Source organism: Podarcis raffonei, chromosome 1, assembly GCF_027172205.1.
Source record: "Podarcis raffonei isolate rPodRaf1 chromosome 1, rPodRaf1.pri, whole genome shotgun sequence".
NCBI lineage: Eukaryota > Metazoa > Chordata > Lepidosauria > Squamata > Lacertidae > Podarcis > Podarcis raffonei.
In genome coordinates this window covers 114,034,218-114,055,032 of record NC_070602.1, presented here as the reverse complement: position 1 = coordinate 114,055,032, position 20,815 = coordinate 114,034,218, and the positions used below count along the sequence as shown (strand labels likewise).

General features: G+C 39.3%; 1 protein-coding gene across 1 annotated transcript in view; it reads right to left on the bottom strand.

Annotated features, from left to right (window-relative positions):
- The window catches only part of TTN (titin), a 292,385-nt gene that overhangs the window by 115,363 nt on the left and 156,207 nt on the right, over positions 1–20,815 (bottom strand). The window contains exons 127-136 of the mRNA XM_053410245.1: positions 17,566–17,649; positions 17,130–17,204; positions 15,552–15,626; positions 14,967–15,050; positions 14,256–14,339; positions 2,587–2,682; positions 2,004–2,090; positions 1,580–1,627; positions 921–1,001; positions 162–215 (exon numbers count right to left, since the gene is read on the bottom strand). Of these exons, the coding sequence (XP_053266220.1) occupies positions 162–215; positions 921–1,001; positions 1,580–1,627; positions 2,004–2,090; positions 2,587–2,682; positions 14,256–14,339; positions 14,967–15,050; positions 15,552–15,626; positions 17,130–17,204; positions 17,566–17,649 (768 nt within the window). The remainder of the gene's footprint in view (positions 1–161; positions 216–920; positions 1,002–1,579; positions 1,628–2,003; positions 2,091–2,586; positions 2,683–14,255; positions 14,340–14,966; positions 15,051–15,551; positions 15,627–17,129; positions 17,205–17,565; positions 17,650–20,815) is intronic.

The following is a 20,815-nucleotide window of genomic DNA, read 5'->3' as shown; positions in this document are numbered from 1 at the left end:
TGTGAGTGTCTTTGCCATTCATTTATCAAATGACTCACAGGTTTATTCTAGATAGTTAGTTATTTGGTAGTTCATAGCATAAATACTGGGACTGTTGATCACAGTTACTATATATTTAAAGAGGCTGGAGGGGCAGCTTTCCATTTTTTAATCTCTCTTACCTTTAATAGGAAGTTTAGCTTTGCCAGCTTCCTCCTTTGGTGTAGTTTTAGGCTCTGACATAAAACAGCAACAGCAGTATTAGATAATGAAGACCAGTTTAAACTATTATCTGTCTGTCTGTCTGTCTATCTATCTATCTATCTATCTATCTGTCTGTCTGTCTGTCTGCTATTATTTCCTCAAAGTGTTGCTTCTTCTTGCATTCATATTACTTCTGAGAAGTTGTGCATATTCAAATGAATGAATGAATGGTTTAATCCAGCCTCATTTTCCTCCCTCGTGGTAATGGTCGTTTCATCCTCTTCGACCCTCAAGCCCTCCCGCCAAGTGTACCCATTTCCCCATCTGCTATCACTGAGTCCTGGTAAAAGGTGTGTGGCAGAGACTATATTGGGGTTATACATGTGCATGTTATTTAGGACAGTGCCCATTCAAGGTTTGGGCCCAAAATGTTGTTGCACTACAACTCCCTTCACCATTGATTAAGGAGGCTGGGAGTTGTAGTCCAACCACATCTGAAGACTCGACGTTGAAGAACACTGATAGCACAACAAGATGTGATCCCTAAAGGTTCTTTAGTGAGTTGTGTATTGTAAATATATTTGTTAGTAAGAACATTTAAACTCTCTCGTGATTGTTGTGCTCATGATTACTCATACAAAAGTTAATAGAATTGTGATACAACCCTGCTCTTGAATATATTACAGAATAATAATACAGTCCCGCCCTTGAATATATTACTGAAGTAATAGTCATACCTGCTTTCTTTCCAACCACTGGTGTTGTTAAAGGAGCTGCTTCAGGTTTGGGTTCTGCGGGAGGCTTAGGAGATTTTAGGGCTGTAGAAAAAGATATATATATATATTTACTGAGGTTGCAATCCTCAACACACATACTAGGAAAGCCACACTGAGTTAAGTGGACCTCCTTCTGCACAACAATGATTAATATTAGACAATACACATTTTTTAAAATCCTTTTAGTCTGCAATCCTCCACATATTTACCTGGGAGTAAGTCCCATTGAAGGCAATGGGGCTTACTTCTGAATAGACTTGCACTGCTAGTACTTCTCAGAATAATGAAATAGATTTTCACTGGCCTTAGTTTGTCACAGAAACAGACAGTGGTATTAGCTGGGATGAATCTTTAACAAGCAAACTTGTTGGAATGAATCTTTAACAAGCAAAACACAAGCAGAACACTACAGAATTCTCAAATGTGATTGCATAATTTACAAATGCTAAAATGTAAGCGCACAGTCTGATAAAACAAGGAGTTGCACCAGCACATAAGGGCGTAGGGTGGGATTCAAAAAAGCTCAAATTATATTGGTGCTCCATTGATTTTATGCTAACACCAGAGTTAACTAGATTGGAGGAAAATGGTCTATAATCAGTGGTTTCAAAATGTCCTACCTGTAGCAGGCTTTGGTTCAGGAATTGTGGCTGGTTTAGGCTCTGGAACTTTGAACAAAAAAAATAACAAGTAGTTCAATCAATTATTTTTTTTAACAGAACATTGCAAAACCAACAAAATGCATAAAAATAGTTGGAGAGACAAACTGCACAGTTAACAGAAGCCTTAAAGACATTCATATACTACTTCAGGGGAACAGAACTGGCTTGAACCATATAAAGACAAGTAAGACGACATTTAATGAAGAAGAAGAAGAAATGACGAGGTACTGCATGAAGAATTAGGGAGCAGCTGGAAGAGCACGAAGATGGGAACCTTTATAGCTGGCTTGTTTTAAAGATTAGTGCAGCTCACAGACCAATATTCAAGATCAAAAGCGGTTTTAGTTGTATAAGCAATTATAAGACCACTGCATGTTTGTACCTTTTGCTGGTTCAGGCACAGGTTTTTCTTTTTCTTCCCTTTTCTTGAAAGCTGGGATCTCAGTTTTCTTCTTTTCAACCTCCGGCACTTTAAAAAAATATTTGTTTTATGCGGAAGCTGAATTCATATATTTTGACTTCCCTGATGCATTAATCGAGTTTATCCTGAGCCATGTAGCTGGTGTGATTTATTTAAAACAAATAAGAAATAAGTTCAAAGCCTGTCAAAACACTGTATGTGGTGAAGATGAACAGCTGGGACACAATAGTGATAATGAGGAAGACAGATCAAAACAATCAATTATAGAATATGTCAGATGTAGCTTTCTACAAGAGTTGTCACAAAGTAAAGACTGAAAAGACAGAGTGTGTCAAGGGGATGGGAGAGGGAAAGTTCTTACATTACAGATTGTGTCCCCAAATTTCTGAATATTCCAAATGGTTGGGATTTTTCTTTCCATGCTGAGGAACTATTCAAAATTCAGATGGTTTACTGTTCCAGATTCAGAAAGTATTTGTGATTATGGGGATCTAAGAAGGGTCTCCTACTGCTTAACCTTATGGCAATCTGATTTTCATTGTACCTTCAGGCTTCTTAATCTTCTCAAGAGGCTTGGGTGGAGCTTTTGGTTCCTTCTCTGGCTTAGGTTCTTCCTCTGGTTTCTTAACTGCTCTTGTGACTTTAAAAGAAAAACAATTTTCTTTCAAGAACAGTGTGATAAAGTGATGAGGAACTTTATTAATAAATGACATAGGCTAACAAATAGGCTTGGTTTTACATCTGGAGAATAGTGACCTCTTATTTTTCAAGGCTGATAAACTGATCACCACTTAAAATCTGCATGGTGTGATAATCTACAATCAAGTCTCCCTTAAGAAGTCCTTTTTACAATTGCAGGTGAAATCAAAGCACTAATTACTGTATATTCAAAAGCAAAAGCAACAACAGCTTTCTTTATGTTGCAAATAAAGTAGACACCTTTGAAATTCCAACTGTCTGGGAGCTTCATGGTTCCTAGTAGAGCTTTCTGCCCAGAATTGGCATGTCTAGAACTAGCATTTTCTTTGAACAAGCAAAGGAGTTAACCTGCTTGAGGAAATTGTTTATGGGCTTCTTGAGATCCTATAGTTGGATGCAGGAAGAAGCTGAAGTGTCTTAGCTATTGCAGTCAGACCTCACAATGTGGCGTTAGGACTGGAATATCACAGCAGTGGGGTCCTCCGGTTTTTGAAAAAAGCAACAAGGCTAAATTACCTTTTTTCAAAACAACTTCTTCTTTAGGTGGTGGAGCGGGAGGCTCAGGTGTGGGTCTCCGTGGCTTCAGTCCAGGTGCTTAAAATGATATTAATTTCAGAATAAGCGCACATGTAATCATCGCCATTGGGTGCTTGATGTACAATAAGCATTTAGAACTGAAAAACCTATTATAAGAGAGCTATGCCTTTCAGTTCCATTTGAATGATCACAAAACATGGAGAAATTCACTACTTTACTTTACTTTTCTCTTTGTTAAGTTTGGTCCTCTCTTCCAAAGATACTTTATTTCAGAAGGAATTCTTTAAAAAACTAAAACAACTACCACCACGATTTTTGTTGCTAAACTTTAATTTTTGACTTTAACTTTAGTATATACAGTGGTACCTTAGTTTTCAATCATAATCCGTTCCAGAAGACTGTTCGACTTCTGAAACATTTGGAAACTGAGGCGCAAGGGGCAGCCTGAAAAATCAATGTAGAAACTTGGGGGGGGGGAGCTCAGTGGAATCCATTTGACTTCTGAGGCGCATTTAAAAACGGAAGGGTTTTCGGCGGTTGAAAACTGAAACATTTGGCTTCTGAGAAGATCAAAAACTGAGGTGCCACTGTATAATATTGTTAGTCATGATAGTAAGGCCATGATGAAGAAGCCACAGAATACTCCATCCGAAATGAAAGTATGCTTCAGTAAAAAGAAAATAGATAAAAAAGTGAATCGAGTTGAACACAAAACAACCACAGGAAGTCACACATGGAAACGGAATGAAAAATATACTACTTCGTGAAATATACTAAAAACTACAATCTAGTGCTCTTTAAGACGAGAACAAGGCCCAAGGGTCTGTGGGCAACTTACAACATAGTGGCTGCTTGGGCTGGGGAAGGGCCTTCTTAGGATACATGCAGCCTGAAGACTTTACATTTCTTACTTTGGTTCTAGCATATCTGACCATACAGTAATTTGATTTCACTGGATCTATATATACTTAGCAGAGAGGACATCCACTTCTGTTGAAACTTTAATAGATTGTGTAGCCGCAATGTTCCTTCTTGACTTATTATAAAGACCCTATAATCAAGTTTTTCCCTGTGAATTTTGTGTGAAACTATTATTATAAAAGTGTGTGTGGTGGTGAGGTGGAATCTTGTTTTGGGAAGAGGATCTATTTCCCTCTGTCTTGAGATGGTGGGAAAAGAACAGATTTTTCAAAAGTAAATGCAATTCTTGTAGGACCAAATATTACTTAGGTGATACACTTTGAAATATTGAACTACGTTTGATCTTTTCATGATGCTGTATAAGATCAGAATATTGCAAAATGTGAGATGTGGAGTAATATTTTTTATGGAACCTTAAAAAAAGCTACATATAGTTGTTTATTTTGATAATCCACTACTGATTTTCGTTAGGAAATAATAAATCTTCCTCCCTGTCTATAATGCTTTGAGTTCCATTTTCTCTATCCTTAATTCTGAATGCTAGCTATATTACATCCATGCTTGACACATGCACTTTCAAATAACTAAATACAATCCAAAGAAGTATAAAACAAGTTTCACACACTCAGTGGGACTCTGGACTTGTGAATCTCAGACAGCAAACAAACATGCCACACGTTGACTGGTGTTTGAAACCCAGGAGAGTTTCAAAAGCAGTTTGTGAGGTGACATCGTCGTCATCATTTGTTAAATTTATAACCTTTCCTTCCTCCTGAAGGAGTCCAGGGCAGCAAACACACAAAAGACAAAACAATTAATTCATCTAAAAACACCCAATACAATTCCAATACAGATGCAGACTGGGAAAGATCTCTATTTAAAAGGCTTGTTGAAAGAGGAAGATCGTCAGTAGGCACCAAAAAGACAACAAAGACATCTCTTGTCTAATGTTTAATAGGACAGAATTCCAATGGGTAGGTGCCAAGACACTTAAGGCCTGATTCCTACATTATGTGGAACAAAGCTCTTGGTAAGATGGTATCTGAAGGAAGCTCTCTATCTGCAAAGCACAGTGACTGACTGAATGTAAAGGGAGGTTTTCTACACCATGCATAAGGCCTTAAGAGCACAGGTAAAATTAACTGTCTGGATTGCAAACCCTAATTACAAATTTAGAAACGATATAAAAATGAAAACCATCAGTGAGTTGGGACATTAGACCGAAAACCATTCAGACAACATTCAGTTAGACTTACATTAATATATTAACAGCGCAATCCTATACACACCTACTCAGAAGTAAGATTAATCAGGCTCACTCCCAGGTAAGTGGGAATAGGATGGCAGCCTAAAGACCACACTTTCAAAGAACATTATTATGTGTCAATAGGCATTAGTTATAAAACGGGGGCTTAGTAAAAGTTGTTAAATACTGTTGGGGTCGCTGCTGATACCTTTAAGCTGAACCTTTTCCTCCTTAACCTCCTCTTTTGGTGGGAAAGGTACACGGGGTTTGGGTTTTTCAGGTATCTTCTTCTCCGGTTCTGGTTCTTTAAATGATATTGCGGTAGATTCAGTGCAAATGTAATTATACTATATAAACCTCAGATGAAAACCATCTAATGTATCAAAGGAAATAAACTGCTTTTATAGACTCCATTCGTAAAACTCCCAGTAACGCAAGTGCAAAAATAAACAACTCAGCTGAAAATATCTGATGGCCCATGGGTTCAAGAAAGTTTTTGAAAAAGTCATTAGTAAACTTCCAAGTCAATTAAGAGGGAAAGGTGTTTACATGGTCAAAGATAATGGGAATCACCAACACAGTTACAGAAAGCAATACAACGTAGGAAATACACGCATACAAACACACACACAAAAATAACAAAACAAAACATACTGGAGTGTACACATCACGGAACAAACACACCTAATTCTTACTCAGCCAGATGGAGATGGTACAAAAGAAAGTGGTATATTTCATTCACACTTTAGTATATACCTTCATCTGTAATTATCTCCTCTGTTTCTGGAATAGGAACAGGTACTGGTTCTTCCGGTTCAATTTCCTCTGTAACTTCTGGCTCTTTAAAGAATATCGACAACGAAGATAAGATTGCCATTTAAAAGATCAAATGGCAAGAAGAATTGGAGACATGTTGCACAAAATAGCGGGGACATTATTACAACATACACATTCACAGACAAACACACCAGTGTCACAGTGTATTTTTTTACATAAATAGATGGAAGGCCCTTAAATGGATGCTTTTGTAAACAGAAATTTCATCAGGCCTCTAGGAACCCTCTGCAGCCCTTGGTAGGAATTTTTCCATTTGGCATTAGGCTTTTTGGTTTTTTCGCCTACCTCGTAGCAATCGTCACAACTTTTGTGGTATTGGTGGGTAGGTTAGGCATTGGATTCATGTGTGTCAAGGGCTAGGTGTGGCCATCGCCTATGCTATCTACCGTGGGTTATTCCGTTAAAGGAATCTGGCGGTCGTGTATTCCGTCCGATGCCTGCTTGGCGGGAGGCCATGGCACGACCCTCGGTGACATCAGGGGTGAGCCTATAGTTGGATTAGCATCAACAGGCTCCACCTACTGTTGAATAAACCCACCTCCTATAGTCATCCAATGCCTAAGCCAATACCTTTTCACTGCTGTAATCAATAAAGTTGTGGCCTTTTCTTGCCCATCAACCTTATATCACGTGTCCTTGTGTGTTTATTTCACATAGCGGGGGTCGGGCCCTCGATCCACAAGGTCCAATTTTGTACGAAGCAACTATTTGATGCAGCTGCGTTTCATTCAAATGTTCACAATTCAGATCCTTCAACATAAAGACTACAGCTACAGTTCTGGTGTGAAATCTAAGAATCCCCTGCCAACTCTTGAGGGCTCGATCCAGAATGTTGAATTGAAGTACTGCAGCACATCATTGGTCAAATGTGCCTCTGGGACCATGGGATCAATAAAAATTTGTGCCAAAGCCCCAGGTAGACTTGCTGCTGCTGGACAAAAAAGGAAAGAAAAAGTCCTGCTTCTGATTTCTCCCTAAGGCCCCTATAAATGAGGCCAGTACTATAATTGCAATTTGTGCAAAATGAGATAATAGAAGTATTAGCTTCAGTCTTTTATAGCAAATCAAGATTCTAAGCATGGGTTTTCCACGGTTAGAATTGCTTGCAGCCATTAAAGGCTGTGGCTTTAAATCCATAATAAGGTAGAAAGGCAGACTGTTAACTTTCAACAGATGGACATCATAAAGAACAGACAGAATCCTCTACCACCACCACCCCGCCTTACATATACATACAGGACCACATAAAACGTAAGACCAAACAAAGCGGATATAGCAGTCTGGATAAGAATGACGTCATGATTAATAGGGAGAGCTACCTTCTGCAGGCAGAGGTTCCGGCTTTTTGGGAACAGCAAGAGGGGCCTCTTCTTCTGGCACAGTTTTCTTAGCGACTTCAGGGACTTCAAGAAATTTTAATTAGTTTTACTTTCATGTAGGTAAAACAAACAAGGCATTAAAAGCAATAGCAGAGCTGCTGAAGGTATTGAAGTTACCTATTGTGTTTGGACACAAACACTCCCTCACCCCATCCCCTCCCAAGTTAGGCTCAGCCTGTCATTTATAGACATTAGTATGATTTACAAATCCAACAGCTGAACCAAACGAAGCAAGTAAGATAATGATTTTCTCTGTGAATAGTAAAAGTACCTTTTGCGGGAGGAGCTTCTGGTTTTTTAAGTGCAGCAGCTGGTTTTTTCTTTTCGGGAACAACTTTCTTGGGCTCTTCAGGCACTTTAAAGATAATATTTCTATTTTTACTTTGAGAATTATTGAAGTAAGAGGTACCAAGATGTTAAGAAGAGGAACGAAGAATTAAGGACGTATCAAAAGCAAGATTAATGCTACAGACAGATACATAGACGTACATCGTATCTAGAGACATACAGACTTTGTATTATACATACAGAGTTCGTATTATAAAATGAACACTAGGTTATTTCAGTCAAGCAAAAACTATAGGACAGACAGTACAGAAGAAGAGAGTATTTTAAGAAGAACAAAGAAATTTTCTTCTTTAGGTGTGGACATATACCTTTAGCTGGTGGCGGTTTGACTTTTTTAGCCACAGGAACTGGTACTTTCTTTTCTGGGACAGCTTTCTTGGGTACCTCAGTCACTTTAAAGATATTAGTTGGTTTGTTAAAAGACAGGGAAAAAATATATATCCATCAACCCACAGGCACATCAGACATCACCTTCATTCAGCTTCAAACGAATAATTCTTCCTGAATCTGTTTCCATTCATACATTTAAGTTGTTGTTGTTTTTTATTTACTTTCACGTCAATTAATAATGGAAATTTCAAATTCTTGCAGGCCTAAGCAAATTTACTTTGCAGAATCAGAAAGAACCTTTCTCTCTTTCACACACCCACACACCAATGTACAGACACAACAATTTTGTTTACAAGAGCAGTTTTTCGAATTGCTCAGCAGAAAGTTGGCAAAGCAACGCTTGTCAACATTCTGCTTTAAGGAAGACATACTCTTTGTACTGGAAAAGATTATGCCATATACCTTTTGCTGGTTTCTTAGGTACTTCTGTAGGCTCTCCAGGAGCAGCAGTGACTTCTGGTTCCTCAGGAGCAGCTCTAGGTGCTTCAAGTGCAAGAATGTCCTCAGACCCCTCAATGACGTATTGTTCTGCCTCTTCCAACTCATAAGCTGCAGCGCTCTCAGGTTCCCCAAAAGCAGTTATGGCCTCTATGTCTTGGTGGACGGAAACATGTTGCCGCTCTCTCTTTCCGATAAAAGTCTGCACCTCTCGTTCCTCTTCGTGCTCTTCGATCTCTTTAGCTGGTGGGCGTTCTGGTTTTTTGAACAAGGGTTCGGGCTTCTTGGGCGGTGCCGCAAGCTCTGGTTTTTTAGGCACAGCGGCAGGTTTCGGCTTTTTCGTCACCACGACGTGTTCTAGTTTCTTGGGAGCAGCCTCGGGTTCAGGTTTCTTAGGCACAGCAACAGGCTTGGGTTTCTTGGGCACAAGAGCAGGCTTAGGTTCCTCAGGAGCAGCAACGACTTGGGGTTCCTCAGGGACAGCAACAGGCTCAGGTCCTGTAAGGGAAACGATGTCCTCGGACCCCTCAATGACATATTGTTCTTCTTCTTCCATCTCATAAGCTGCAGTGCTCTCAGGTTCCTCAAAAGGAGTTATGGCCTCTATGTCTAGGTGGACGGAAACATGTTGTCGCTCTCTCTTTCCAATAAAAGTCTGCACCTCTCGTTCCTCTTCGTGCTCTTCGATCTCTTTAGCTGGTGGGCGTTCTGGTTTTTTGAACAAGGGTTCTGGCTTCTGAGGCTCTGGTTTTTTAGGTACAGGAGCAAGTTTCGGCTTTTTAGGCACTGCAATAGGTTCTGGTTTCTTGGGTGCAGCTGCAGGTTCTGGCTTTTTAGCTACAGCAGTAGGCTTCGGCTTTTTTGGCACAATAGCAGGTTTTGTTTCTTCCGGAGCAGCAATGGCTTCTGGTTCTTCAGGGACAGCTTCAGGTCCTTCAAGTGAAACAATCTCCTCTGATTCCTCAATAAAGTATTGCTCAGGCTCTGTGATCTCAAAAGCTGAAGCACTCTCGGGTTCTTCAAGCACAAGTATAGCCTCTATGTCCTGGTGGACAGAAACATGTGTTCGCTCTCTGTACCCAACAATCGTTTGCACCTCTCGTTCTTCTTCATATTCCAAGGTCTGTTTAGCAGGTGGGCGTTCTGGTTTCTTAAGTACAGCCTTTGGTGGTTTCGGCACGGCTGCAGCTTCTGGTTTCTTAGGGACAATGGTAGGCTTGGGTTTCTTAGGCACAATAGCAGGTTCACGTTCTTCGGCCACAACAGTGACGACTTCTTCTTCATACTCAACAGTGACTTTTTCTTCTTCATAAACACTAATGGTCTCTGGTTCTTCAGACACAGCAAAGCGTTCTGGTTCTTTAGGTAAAACAAGAGTTACTTTTTAAACTGGCACAGTTTTCCGAAGTACTTTGGGTGCTTAAAAGAGATTAGTTTTACTTTTAAGAAGGGGCAAAAGATATGTAGCTAATATGACGAAGAAGATTGAAACATAATGCACAATTATAACAAAATCAGCAATTGTGTGTTTGCATACTAGGACACAGAGAAAGCAGTCGTGATGAAGTTCAGCACAGCTAAGCACTTTTTCTCTCACAGACTGGACTGAACCAACAGTATTGTTTACAAAAGAAATTTTAAGCAACGGAGCACAGACAGAACAAGAATCTCCCAGACATCTGCTTTAAACACCTGTATCAAAACCACATTATTTATAACTGCATTAATGCTGAAATGTACCTTTAACAGGAGGAGGTTCTGGTTCCTTAAGTACAGGCTTTTTAAGCACGGGAGTTGGTTCTTTCTCTTCGACGACAGCCTTCTTGGGCTCTTCTGGCACTTTAAAGATATTAGTTAATGCTTACTATTGAATTTTGAAAGCACAATGAAATGTAAAAGATGGGAAAATGTCAAAGCTTGAGATGTAAGGTGAGGGGGCATGCATGCTTTTGTGCCCAGAATCTTGTAACAACAAACTACCATGAAGTACAATCCACTTGTACCACCAGTAGAACTATGAGGATGGAGATGCTAAGCACAGAAAGCTACTCAAAAGGATGCATGACATAGACTCATAAGGATATCCAAAAGATGATCAATGATCAAGAGAATAAGAAAAGGATGTTTTTCGCTTCAGATATAACATATACCTTTAGGTGTTGGTGGTTCTTTCTTTTTGAGCGTAGGGACCTTCTCTTCAGGCACAGGTTTCTTGGGCACCTCTGGCACTTTAAAGATATTTGATTGTTTTACTATTATTAATTCTAAATGCAACGTGCAAGATTATGAGATCAAGAAACCGTGAGACACAAAACATGACGATATACAACATTATCTACTACATAACACTGAATATCTATCTCAGCCTCTCGCTTTTCTCTTTCATTAAAACAATCACTAATTCAGACAATGCAGATAGAAAACAAGGGTATCAAATACAAACAAAGAAAATGCATTTACAATCCCACTGTGACAAGATAGTATTACACCCCCACTCGTCATAAACAGTAAATCTGTAAAAAGATTGGAGTGGTTTTAGTCTTGTTTATATTTACTCTATTACTGATGACTATATATGAACTGATAAATATTTGATAAATATTTTCTTCTGGGCCATCATATATTCCTAAAGTGTTCTCCTTAATTCTCAGAACCCAATGATATACTCAAACTGATGGTAAAATCCAAGTACATATTAATAGGATGTTCACATTAACATCCAATGACTTTAATGGATAATGAATAAGTTTATGCCTTTGACAAGAATTTTGCCACCTTATTGGAAGATGACACAACACAACTGGAAGTTTACATGTCTTCTTTGGCCTGTTGATATTTTGTATTTTGATTTATTATCGACATGCATTGCCTAGGCATACCACCAACTTCTTTGCGACCCACCAAGCTCAATGCAACCTAAATGTCACTGGCAGCTCATAAACCTCTGGCTTTTCTTGCTCAATGTGATCAAAAAGACTATAAAAATGTATCTGTTTGATACGCATTTGGATTACATGTTACTTTGGGCATAATCCAGTTAAAGTTAAGCACTTTGTGCTTAATCCTTCCATTGAAATTAATGGGACATGCTTAAACTTCCTGCTAATGTTTAGTCAGAAGGAAGTCCCATGGTGTACAATGAACTTTTCTCTCAGGTGTGTGCATAGGACTGTAGCCTTAAAAGTGCTTAGCTTCACCCAGACTGTGTCTAATAAATGCCACATTTCAATGGGAAGTAATAAATGAAGGAATTGAAGGCATGGGAGCAAGGCAAAAGCTGGAATCCTGCTCCATTTAAAACCCATGGGAGTTTTACCACTGATTCTATATAAGCAGCATTGTACCCAAATATTTTCACTATGATTATTTCAGAATTGACAAATACCTTTAGCAGGGGGAGGTTCTGGTTTCTTTGGTACTTTTTCTTCTGGGACAATTTTCTTGGGCACTTCAGGCACTTAAAAGATATTTGTTTTGAATGTGTGATTGTCAAAGATATAAAAGAGTTGAAAACAATAAACACAAAACTTGAAAACAGTGACAAAAACAATATTCAAATACAATTTTCTCCACCTCTCCACAAATGAAGACAGTATATTTTCTTTATTTCATGCTATATCCCTAGTTTGTTTTTGTTTTGTTAAATGAGTCCTCCTTCCCTTTCCTGAGAAGTTATGCAGATCTCTATAACGTGTGGCAGTTTAATTGCCATCCTATTTCTTTGTCCTTCTGTTAAATTATCACAACCAATGGAAAATGAGCATAGCATTAGTAAGGGATGGAGATACTTCCTGGTACATTCTCATTTGAATTTTCCTTAAGTATATGAACTACACAGTTTATTTTTCAGTAAATTTCTGCTGCCAGGGTTGCTGAAAATAAATAGGTCAACAGCCTGGATGGCAGATCACTCACCAAGAGCTAAGAGTAAGCTAATAAAGAAATTATTTTATAAAATAGGCTGAAAGCCTTCTGGATATCTCACATGAAGAAGACATGTTGTACATCATAAGACAAAACAAGGAACACAAAGTACAACAAATACATCAGAATAAGAAGATGCTTCCATGTGACCACAATAATGTTGACATGTACCTTTAGCTGGTGGAGCTTCTGGTTCAGGCGGTTTCTTTTCTGGAACGACTTTCTTGGGAACTTCTGGCACTTTAAAAGACATTGGTCAGTTTTAATTTTATTTACTTTCACGAGAAATTTTATACACTGCTTGATTGTAAAAATAAAGTAAAATAAAAAACAAATCCTCAAAGGGGTTTACAAAAAAAGATAATACAATTATCGATAAGACAAATTAACAACAGTAATTTAAGACTTTTTGAAAAGGCTAAAATAACAACAAACAGATTAAAGCATGCACCAGCTTTCTAAATGTAGAAGAGATGAGCAAAACTCAAGGGAAAAACAGATTATACAAGAAACTCAAGCAGCACTCCTTAGATCTGTTCACAGAATCGAGTGAACAGGTTTGAGTTTGCCACCAAAACAGTAGAAGGAAATCCGAGGAGGTGGCGAATTTGAAAGAACTAAACATGCAAAACAATAAGAATATAAATATTCCCAAGATGCTAAGATATACCTTTGGGTGCTGGAGGTTCAGGCTTTTTCACGGGTACTTTTTCTTCTGGGATTTTCTTTGGCACCTCAGGAACTTCAAAGATAGTAAATTGTTTTAAGTCTTGGGCTTCAGTGATGTATGCCAGTAATTAACAAGAGCAAACAAGGGGAAGGGAAACCAACATAAAGGGCTATCTTTTTTCTAAAATACATGTGGGACACATATTACATATGACTACATTATGAGAAGTCATCTCAGAGGGAAAATAAGACTATTAAACATACTTCCACAAATATTCAGTTATGTCAGGAGTGCTCTGATGGTGTTTCCTGCTTGGCAGGGGGTTGGACTCGATGGCCCTTGTGGTCTCTTCCAACTCTATGATTCTATGATTCTATGTGAAAATAATGTTACATCTATAAAGCAAATCTGAAGTTCTTTGTGGCATTTCTGGTTATGGCATGTACCTTTAACAGCAGGAGGCTCTGGTTTTTTAGGCTCAGGAACCTTTGCTTTTTCCTCAGGGACCACTTTCTTGGGTACTTCCGGAACTTGAAGGGAAAAGAATTTCATTTAAGAATGCGAATATCAAAGAATGTGCAGAAGATACTAAGGACACATGAAAGTCGTAAAACACAGAACTTCAAAAATAAGGACAAAACTGGAGAGAACTGGTATGACACAATTAAGCTGTACAGAAGTAAGCCTCCTGTCTTTCTTTACAGATCATATAGTAGAAACACACAGACGGAAATCAATATTTTCCTGTCTCTCCCCTTGATAAAGGTTAAATATTCCTTCCAAGAGCAAACAAAGCTGTTTCATGCGTTACAAGCAATACAAACCTTTAGCAGGTGGAGCTTCCGGTTTCTTAGGCACTTCAGCTGGTACTTTCTTTTCTGGAACAACTTTCTTTGGCACCTCAGGCACTTGAAAACATTAATATTATTTTTTTTTACAACAAGTCATTTAAGAAACATACACAGTTGCAGACACACACACAACCCCAACATGAAATAGCAGCACAGATCCATCATTTGACTTCATGATTCCCACATCTTGTTCTTAATGTAGTGATGACCGCCAAATTGGTTGGCCTTCAAAGGGGTTCATGGGGGAATAAGGCTACCAGTGGCTACTAGTAATTATGGTTGTGTATTACTTCTGGAGTAGGGGCAGTATGCTCCTCAAAACCAGTTTTTGGGAAATCGCAAGTGAGGGGAGTGCTGTAGTGCCCATGTTCTGCTTGTGGACTTCCCATTAGCATCTATTTAGTCGGGCACTGTGACAGCCATGTGCTAGATTAGATGAGTTTTTGGTCTCTTCTTATGCTCACCCAAACACATTTAGGTATTGCAGATATACAGTATACTAACACCAACAGACTTCAGTTTGAAAAATGTGTACTACTCAGTGCTATTTTTCTAGAAAAAGAGGTGCCGGACTTTGTTCCCTTAGAATGGCAATGGTGCCAGAGCTGAGTTCCGCCGAGTTCCGGCTGAAAAAAAGCGCTGGTAGTACTAACTTGTCATTCTTTCTTTAAAAATGAGGCCTACCTTTGGCAGGTGGAGGTTCTGGCTTCTTCGGCACAGCCACTGGAGCTTTTTCTTCTGGGACAGGTTTCTTTGGTACCTCAGGTACTGAATAAGATTAGCTTATGTTAATGCCATGTATTCCAAAGGTAGCATATGTTAATCCTGTCACAGAATGGTAGCAGGTGGACACAACCTGGTATCGATTATGTCTAGCTTCAGTAATGTGAACTTAAACATGTGCAGTGGTATCTTGGTTCTCAAATAGCTTAGTTGTCAAACAAATCAGCTCCTGAACACCGCAAACGTCTGACGCGGCTTCTGCTTGCATGCAGGAAGCTCCTGCAGCCAATTGGAAGCTGTGTCTTGGTTTTCGAATGGTTTTGGGAGTCAAATGGACTCCTGGAACGGATTAAGTTTGAGAACCAAGGTACTACTGAATACCATATATACAATATGACTAATAAGTGCTATCGTTGCTGCCATGTATTCTATGTGAAGAATAATGACAAGGAAGTATGAAAGAAATGAAGTGTAGACACTAAAGAAACAGTAAGGAACTGACGGGATGGGAGCATCTTATTTGTTGAATACATGAAATGCACACACCTTTAGCTGCTGACACCTCTGGCTTTTTAGGCACAACTTTCTCTTCTGGAACAGGTTTCTTTGGTACTTCAGGCACTGTTAAAGGAAGGGTATGGATTTTGCTTATTCTTTGGTGCAGGACGATACACATAACTTCTAAGACACAAATGCAAACTGAGGCTGCAGTCTAAACTCAATGCACACTAGGAAGTAAGTCCCACTGAATATTAACAAGTGACAACATTGCTCAGCTTAAGGCTGTAATCCTAGGTCCAGTTACGTTCGAATCCCATCAAATGCAGCAGCAGCCGCTTCTGAGATTTGACTGCACTGGCCATCATCTAACACACAAGGCTTTGTCTTTGAAGGCTCTCATCTGAAATGTGCCATCTCTCTGAGACAAGGTGGGCAGTGACTGGGGTAGTAGCCTTCTTGTGGAACTATTTTCCAAGGGAGGCTCACTAGCATGCAGTCTTTTTTGCCACCATTGTTATTAACACCATCATTAACATTTTATTTAAAAAAATATTTTTATACATAATTTAAATAGAAAGTAATAATAAGGAAGAAAGCACAGCATTGACAAACCAGTAACAGAACAGTAAATAATTAAGCAGTTAACAATTTAACAACCAACACTACAATAAATTAATTTCAATAATAATTTAAAAAGGAAATATAATAATTTGAAATAAAGTTATAGTAAATGGGGATGGGGATATTTAAATAACAATATTCAATTTATATCCTTTATCTTTAATGTATAATTTATAATTTGAAATTTGACGGAAACCATAATTATATATTCTCATAAGATCTTTTTATGTCACCCTGTGTATTTCACCTGCCTGTTCATTGCTGAGGAGACTGTTTTAGTGATGCTAGTCTTATCTGCTGTTTGATCTTTTAAAATTGTTTTCTTATTTTTATGGTGACCTGCTCTAGAAATATTGATATTAAAGGCTGACTGTGAATCTACAAACAAGCAAACAAATAGTATTAGCTTAAAGTAGAACATTTCTGCCACCTTTGGTATCCAAATACCACACTTGATATAGTCTACTAAAGTGAAGAACACATGGCATTTAGAGATGATAATGTGTAGTTTAAAAAAGTAATATGAATTTAAAATAATAAGATATACACTGGCCTGGTTCATGTGACACAGTAAGCTATGCTATGGCTTACCAGAATTGTGCAAAAGTGCAGGCTTTCAATCACCAGCTTGTAATCACTTTGGTCCTCCATAGTCTCTTTTAGTATTACACTGTGCTGAGCTCAATCAAAGTTTAGTTTAGTGCAGGCTTCCTCAACCTCAGCCCTCCAGATGTTTTTGGCCTACAACTCCCATGATCCCTAGCTAGCAGGACCAGTGGTCAGGGATGCTGGGAATTGTAGTCTCAAAACATCTGGAGGGCTGAGGTTGAGGAGGCCTGGTTTAGTGCATTACCAGAGCCCAGACTCACTGTTAAGTGGTCTACTCACTAACCATGAGCTGCAGCTGAGGTTTCTTCTTACCATGTCATGCAAACCAGGCCAATGCCTATCCTCCTGGACCAGCCCTAACCCACTGCTGCTTTCTGTCAAAGGGGATGTTACCTTTAGCTGGAGGTGCTTCTGGAACAGCAGCTGGCACCTTCTTTTCCGGGACAACTTTTGTGGGTACCTCAGGCACTTGAAAAGAAATAGCATCATTTTCTGTTATGTTTCAGTTTGTTAAAATGCAGGCAAAAGTGTCAGGAATAAAGAGGTGCCTTTAGAGGAATATCAGGAAGGTTAGTGGTCAATATTAAGCAGTCACAGTTCAGGGGGCAAGCAAGTTCCATTGAAATTGATGGGGTTTTGTATCCATAACTCTCTGAATTGTAACCAAAACCTATTTGAACATGTCCAATTAAGAAATGAAGTCGGTTTTTAGAAGACGAGGAAGAAGAAAAGAATGCAGAATTATAAATGGGGGTGGGGGGAAGTGAACCCATAACCCATTTCTTTTTCTTTTGGTGAGAATGAATGTCACCAAGACTGAGGTATATACCTTTAGCAGGTGGAGGAGCTGGTTTTTTAGGCACTGCAACAGGTATTTTCTCTTCTGGCACAGCCTTCTTGGGCATCTCGGGAACTTTAAAGATATTAGTACATTTTACTTTGAAGAACTGAAAATGGATTATAACACGGCATGAAGAAGTGAAACAGATTTATTCCCAACAGACAGAACATGACACACAGACATGGAACGACATGGACAATATTGACATTAAAATCACACGGGTGGGTATTCAATTGAAAGCAGGAGGCTGCCCTTTACATTGTATAGACATAGACCTTTTCTCAAAACAGCTATAGTTGGCGTATGAACAAGCACCACAACATCAATTGTTGCTGAATATTAGCTGTCCAGGTGGCAAATCTGAACAAATCATTCAAGTGACTGAAGAGAAGGCACTGGGATAAAAATCCCCCTCTATACAGGTCCTTCATTCATATATATAAGTAGTTATCTTTTATGGGCTGATGGAAATGGTTGAACTCAACTGAACATTTGAAATATTTCAAAACACCTGCTGATATATCTGTTTTGTAAGATTACTTCCACTGCTGTTACCTTCCTGACAGTGATTTGGGTATGTTTATTATTATTAATTATTATCATAATTAGCATTTCCCCTTTCATCCTGGCATCTGACCTCATGTTTTATGATGTATTGCGTCGTATTTGTTTATAAAGGGAAGGATGCCTATGCATCAAGCTGCAAATGGAACTTTTTAGGACACAAGATTATCAGGAAACAAGAAGAGATAAGTTCTTTTTTTACTTTCTTTCTTACCGAGCAGAGCTTCTGTTTTTTTGCTTTTTGTCAGCACTTGTCTAGAACAGGTTTCTTGGATAAACCAGATACTTCAATAAAGATATTAGACTGTGTTAATTGTACGAACTGAAGAAGCCACAATAAAGATAAATAACAGCAAGACCATAAAGACTTGACACCAAACATTGACATTAATTTGGCACGTTCACATTTACGTATGACGAGAAAAGTTGCCTGTACAAAATTTATAAACTAACATGAAACAAAGAAGATTTTCCCCCCACAAACAAGACAAACATTTCTTAAGCCAAGAGTGTCTTTTCCCTTTGGGAATGACGTCTACCTTTTAATGGTGGAGGCTCTGTTGCAGGCACAGCATAAGGGTCTTGTTTTTTAGGCTTAGCAACCATCACAGTCTCTTCTGGTATTTGAGTCTCTGCTGCTTCAAGCACAACAGCAGGCTCTGGTTTTCTGGGTTTGGAAACAGCTGCCTTTTCCTCTGGCTCTTGCCACCAAACTGTTTCAGGCACCACTGTAGGTTCTGGCTGCCCGGATTTTGCTCTCTTTTCTTCTTCCACTTCAGGCTTTGCTGTTTCAAGCACCATGGCAACTTCCAGTTCTCTGGGTTTGGTGACAGCCATCTTCTGTTTTGCCACTGGAAGCTTTACTGTTTTAGGCACTGCAATAAGTTCTGGTTTTTTAGGTTTAGCAGTGGCTACCTCCTTTTCTGGCCCACGAGGTTCTGCAGGCTCAAGAACAGCAATAGGTTTCGGTTTCTCAGGTTCCACAATATCTATCTCTTCTTCCAGCTCAGGCTCTGCCATCTGAGGCATGACAATGAATTCCTGTTTTCTGGGTTTGGCAACAGCCATCTTGTCTTCTGGCATGTAAGGCTCTGCTGCTTTAGGAGCCACACCAAGCTCTGTTTTTTTAGGTTTAGCAATAGTTGCCTTCTTTTCTTCCTCTTCAGGCCCTTCTATGTCAGGCACCAAAGCAGGTTGTGGTTTTCTGGGTTTGGTGACAGCTATCTTCTGTTTTGGTGCAGGAGGCTCAGGCACCAGAGGCTCTGTTTTTTTAGGTTTAGCAACAGATGCTTTCTTTTCTGGCACATGAAGTTCAACTGCCTCAAGAACTGAAGTGGGTTTTGGTTTCTTGAGTTCAGCAATATCTACCTCCTCTTCTTCCACTTCAGGCTGTACCATCTGAGCCATGACAATGGATTCTGGTTTTCTGGGTTTGGAGACAACTATCTGCTCCTCTAGCAATTCAGGCTCTGCTGTTTCAGGCTCCACAACAGGTCCTGGTTTTCTGGGTTCGGTGACAGCTATCTTCTGTTTTGGCACTGGAGGCTCCACTATTTTAGACACCATAATAGGTTCTGGTTTTTTAGGTTTAGCAACAGCCTTCTTTTTGGGTACATGAGGTTCTACCGTCTCAAGAACTACAACAGGTTTTGGTTCCTCAGGTTCAGCAATATCTATCTCCTCTTCTTCCATTTCAGGCTCTACTGTTTGAGGAAACCCAACAGGTTGTGGTTTTCTACATTTGGAGACAGCCATCTGCTCTTCTCGCACTGGAGGCTCTGTTGTTTTAGGAACCACACCAGGTTTTGTTTTTTTAGGTTTAGCAATGATTAGCTTCTTTTCTGGCACCTCAGACTCTTCTGCTTCAAGCTCCACAAGAGGTTCTGGTTTTCTGGGTTTGGCAACAGCTATCTCCTGCTTTGACTCTACTGTTTTAAGCATCACAACAGGCTCTGGTGTTTTAGGTTTCGCAACGACTTTCTTCTTTTCTGGCACATGAGGTTCGACTGCCTCATAAACTGCAACAGGTATGGGTTCCTCAGGTTCAGCAATATCTATCTCCTCTTCTTGAACTTCAGGCTCCACAACGGGTTGTGGTTTTCTGGGTTTGGCAACAAGTAGCTTCTGTTTTGGCACCTCAGGCTCTGCTGGCTTTGATACAGCAATAGATTCTGGTTTTGTGGGTTTACGAGCAGCTGTCTTCCTTTCTGGTGCTTGAGGCTGTGTTATTTGAGATACTTCAGTAAGTTCTGCTTTTTTATGTACAGAAACTAATTCTGTTTTTTCATGCTTTGCAATGGATATCTTCTCTTCTGCCACTCCTTTTCTGGGCACCTCAGACACTTTAAATAAAATCAATTCCCTTGTAAGAATTTTTAAACCACAAAATGCAAATAGTAGCATCAAACTGAACAAGAGTGAAATAATGAAAATATGTCACTTTTGTGACTTTGGTAGCTTTATGTTTTCCTCGAAGAAAGAATATACCTTTGGGAGGTGCAACCTCACGTTTCCTAGGAATGGCAGCAGGATACCGTTCTTCCATTTCTTCTAGAAGCATTTCCTCATATGTTTCTGTATCTTAAAGATATTAGTTTTCTTTGAGACATGCAAAATCATACTTGTAAAAAGCATAGGACAAAAAAGACATAACCAAAGACAATGACCAACAAAC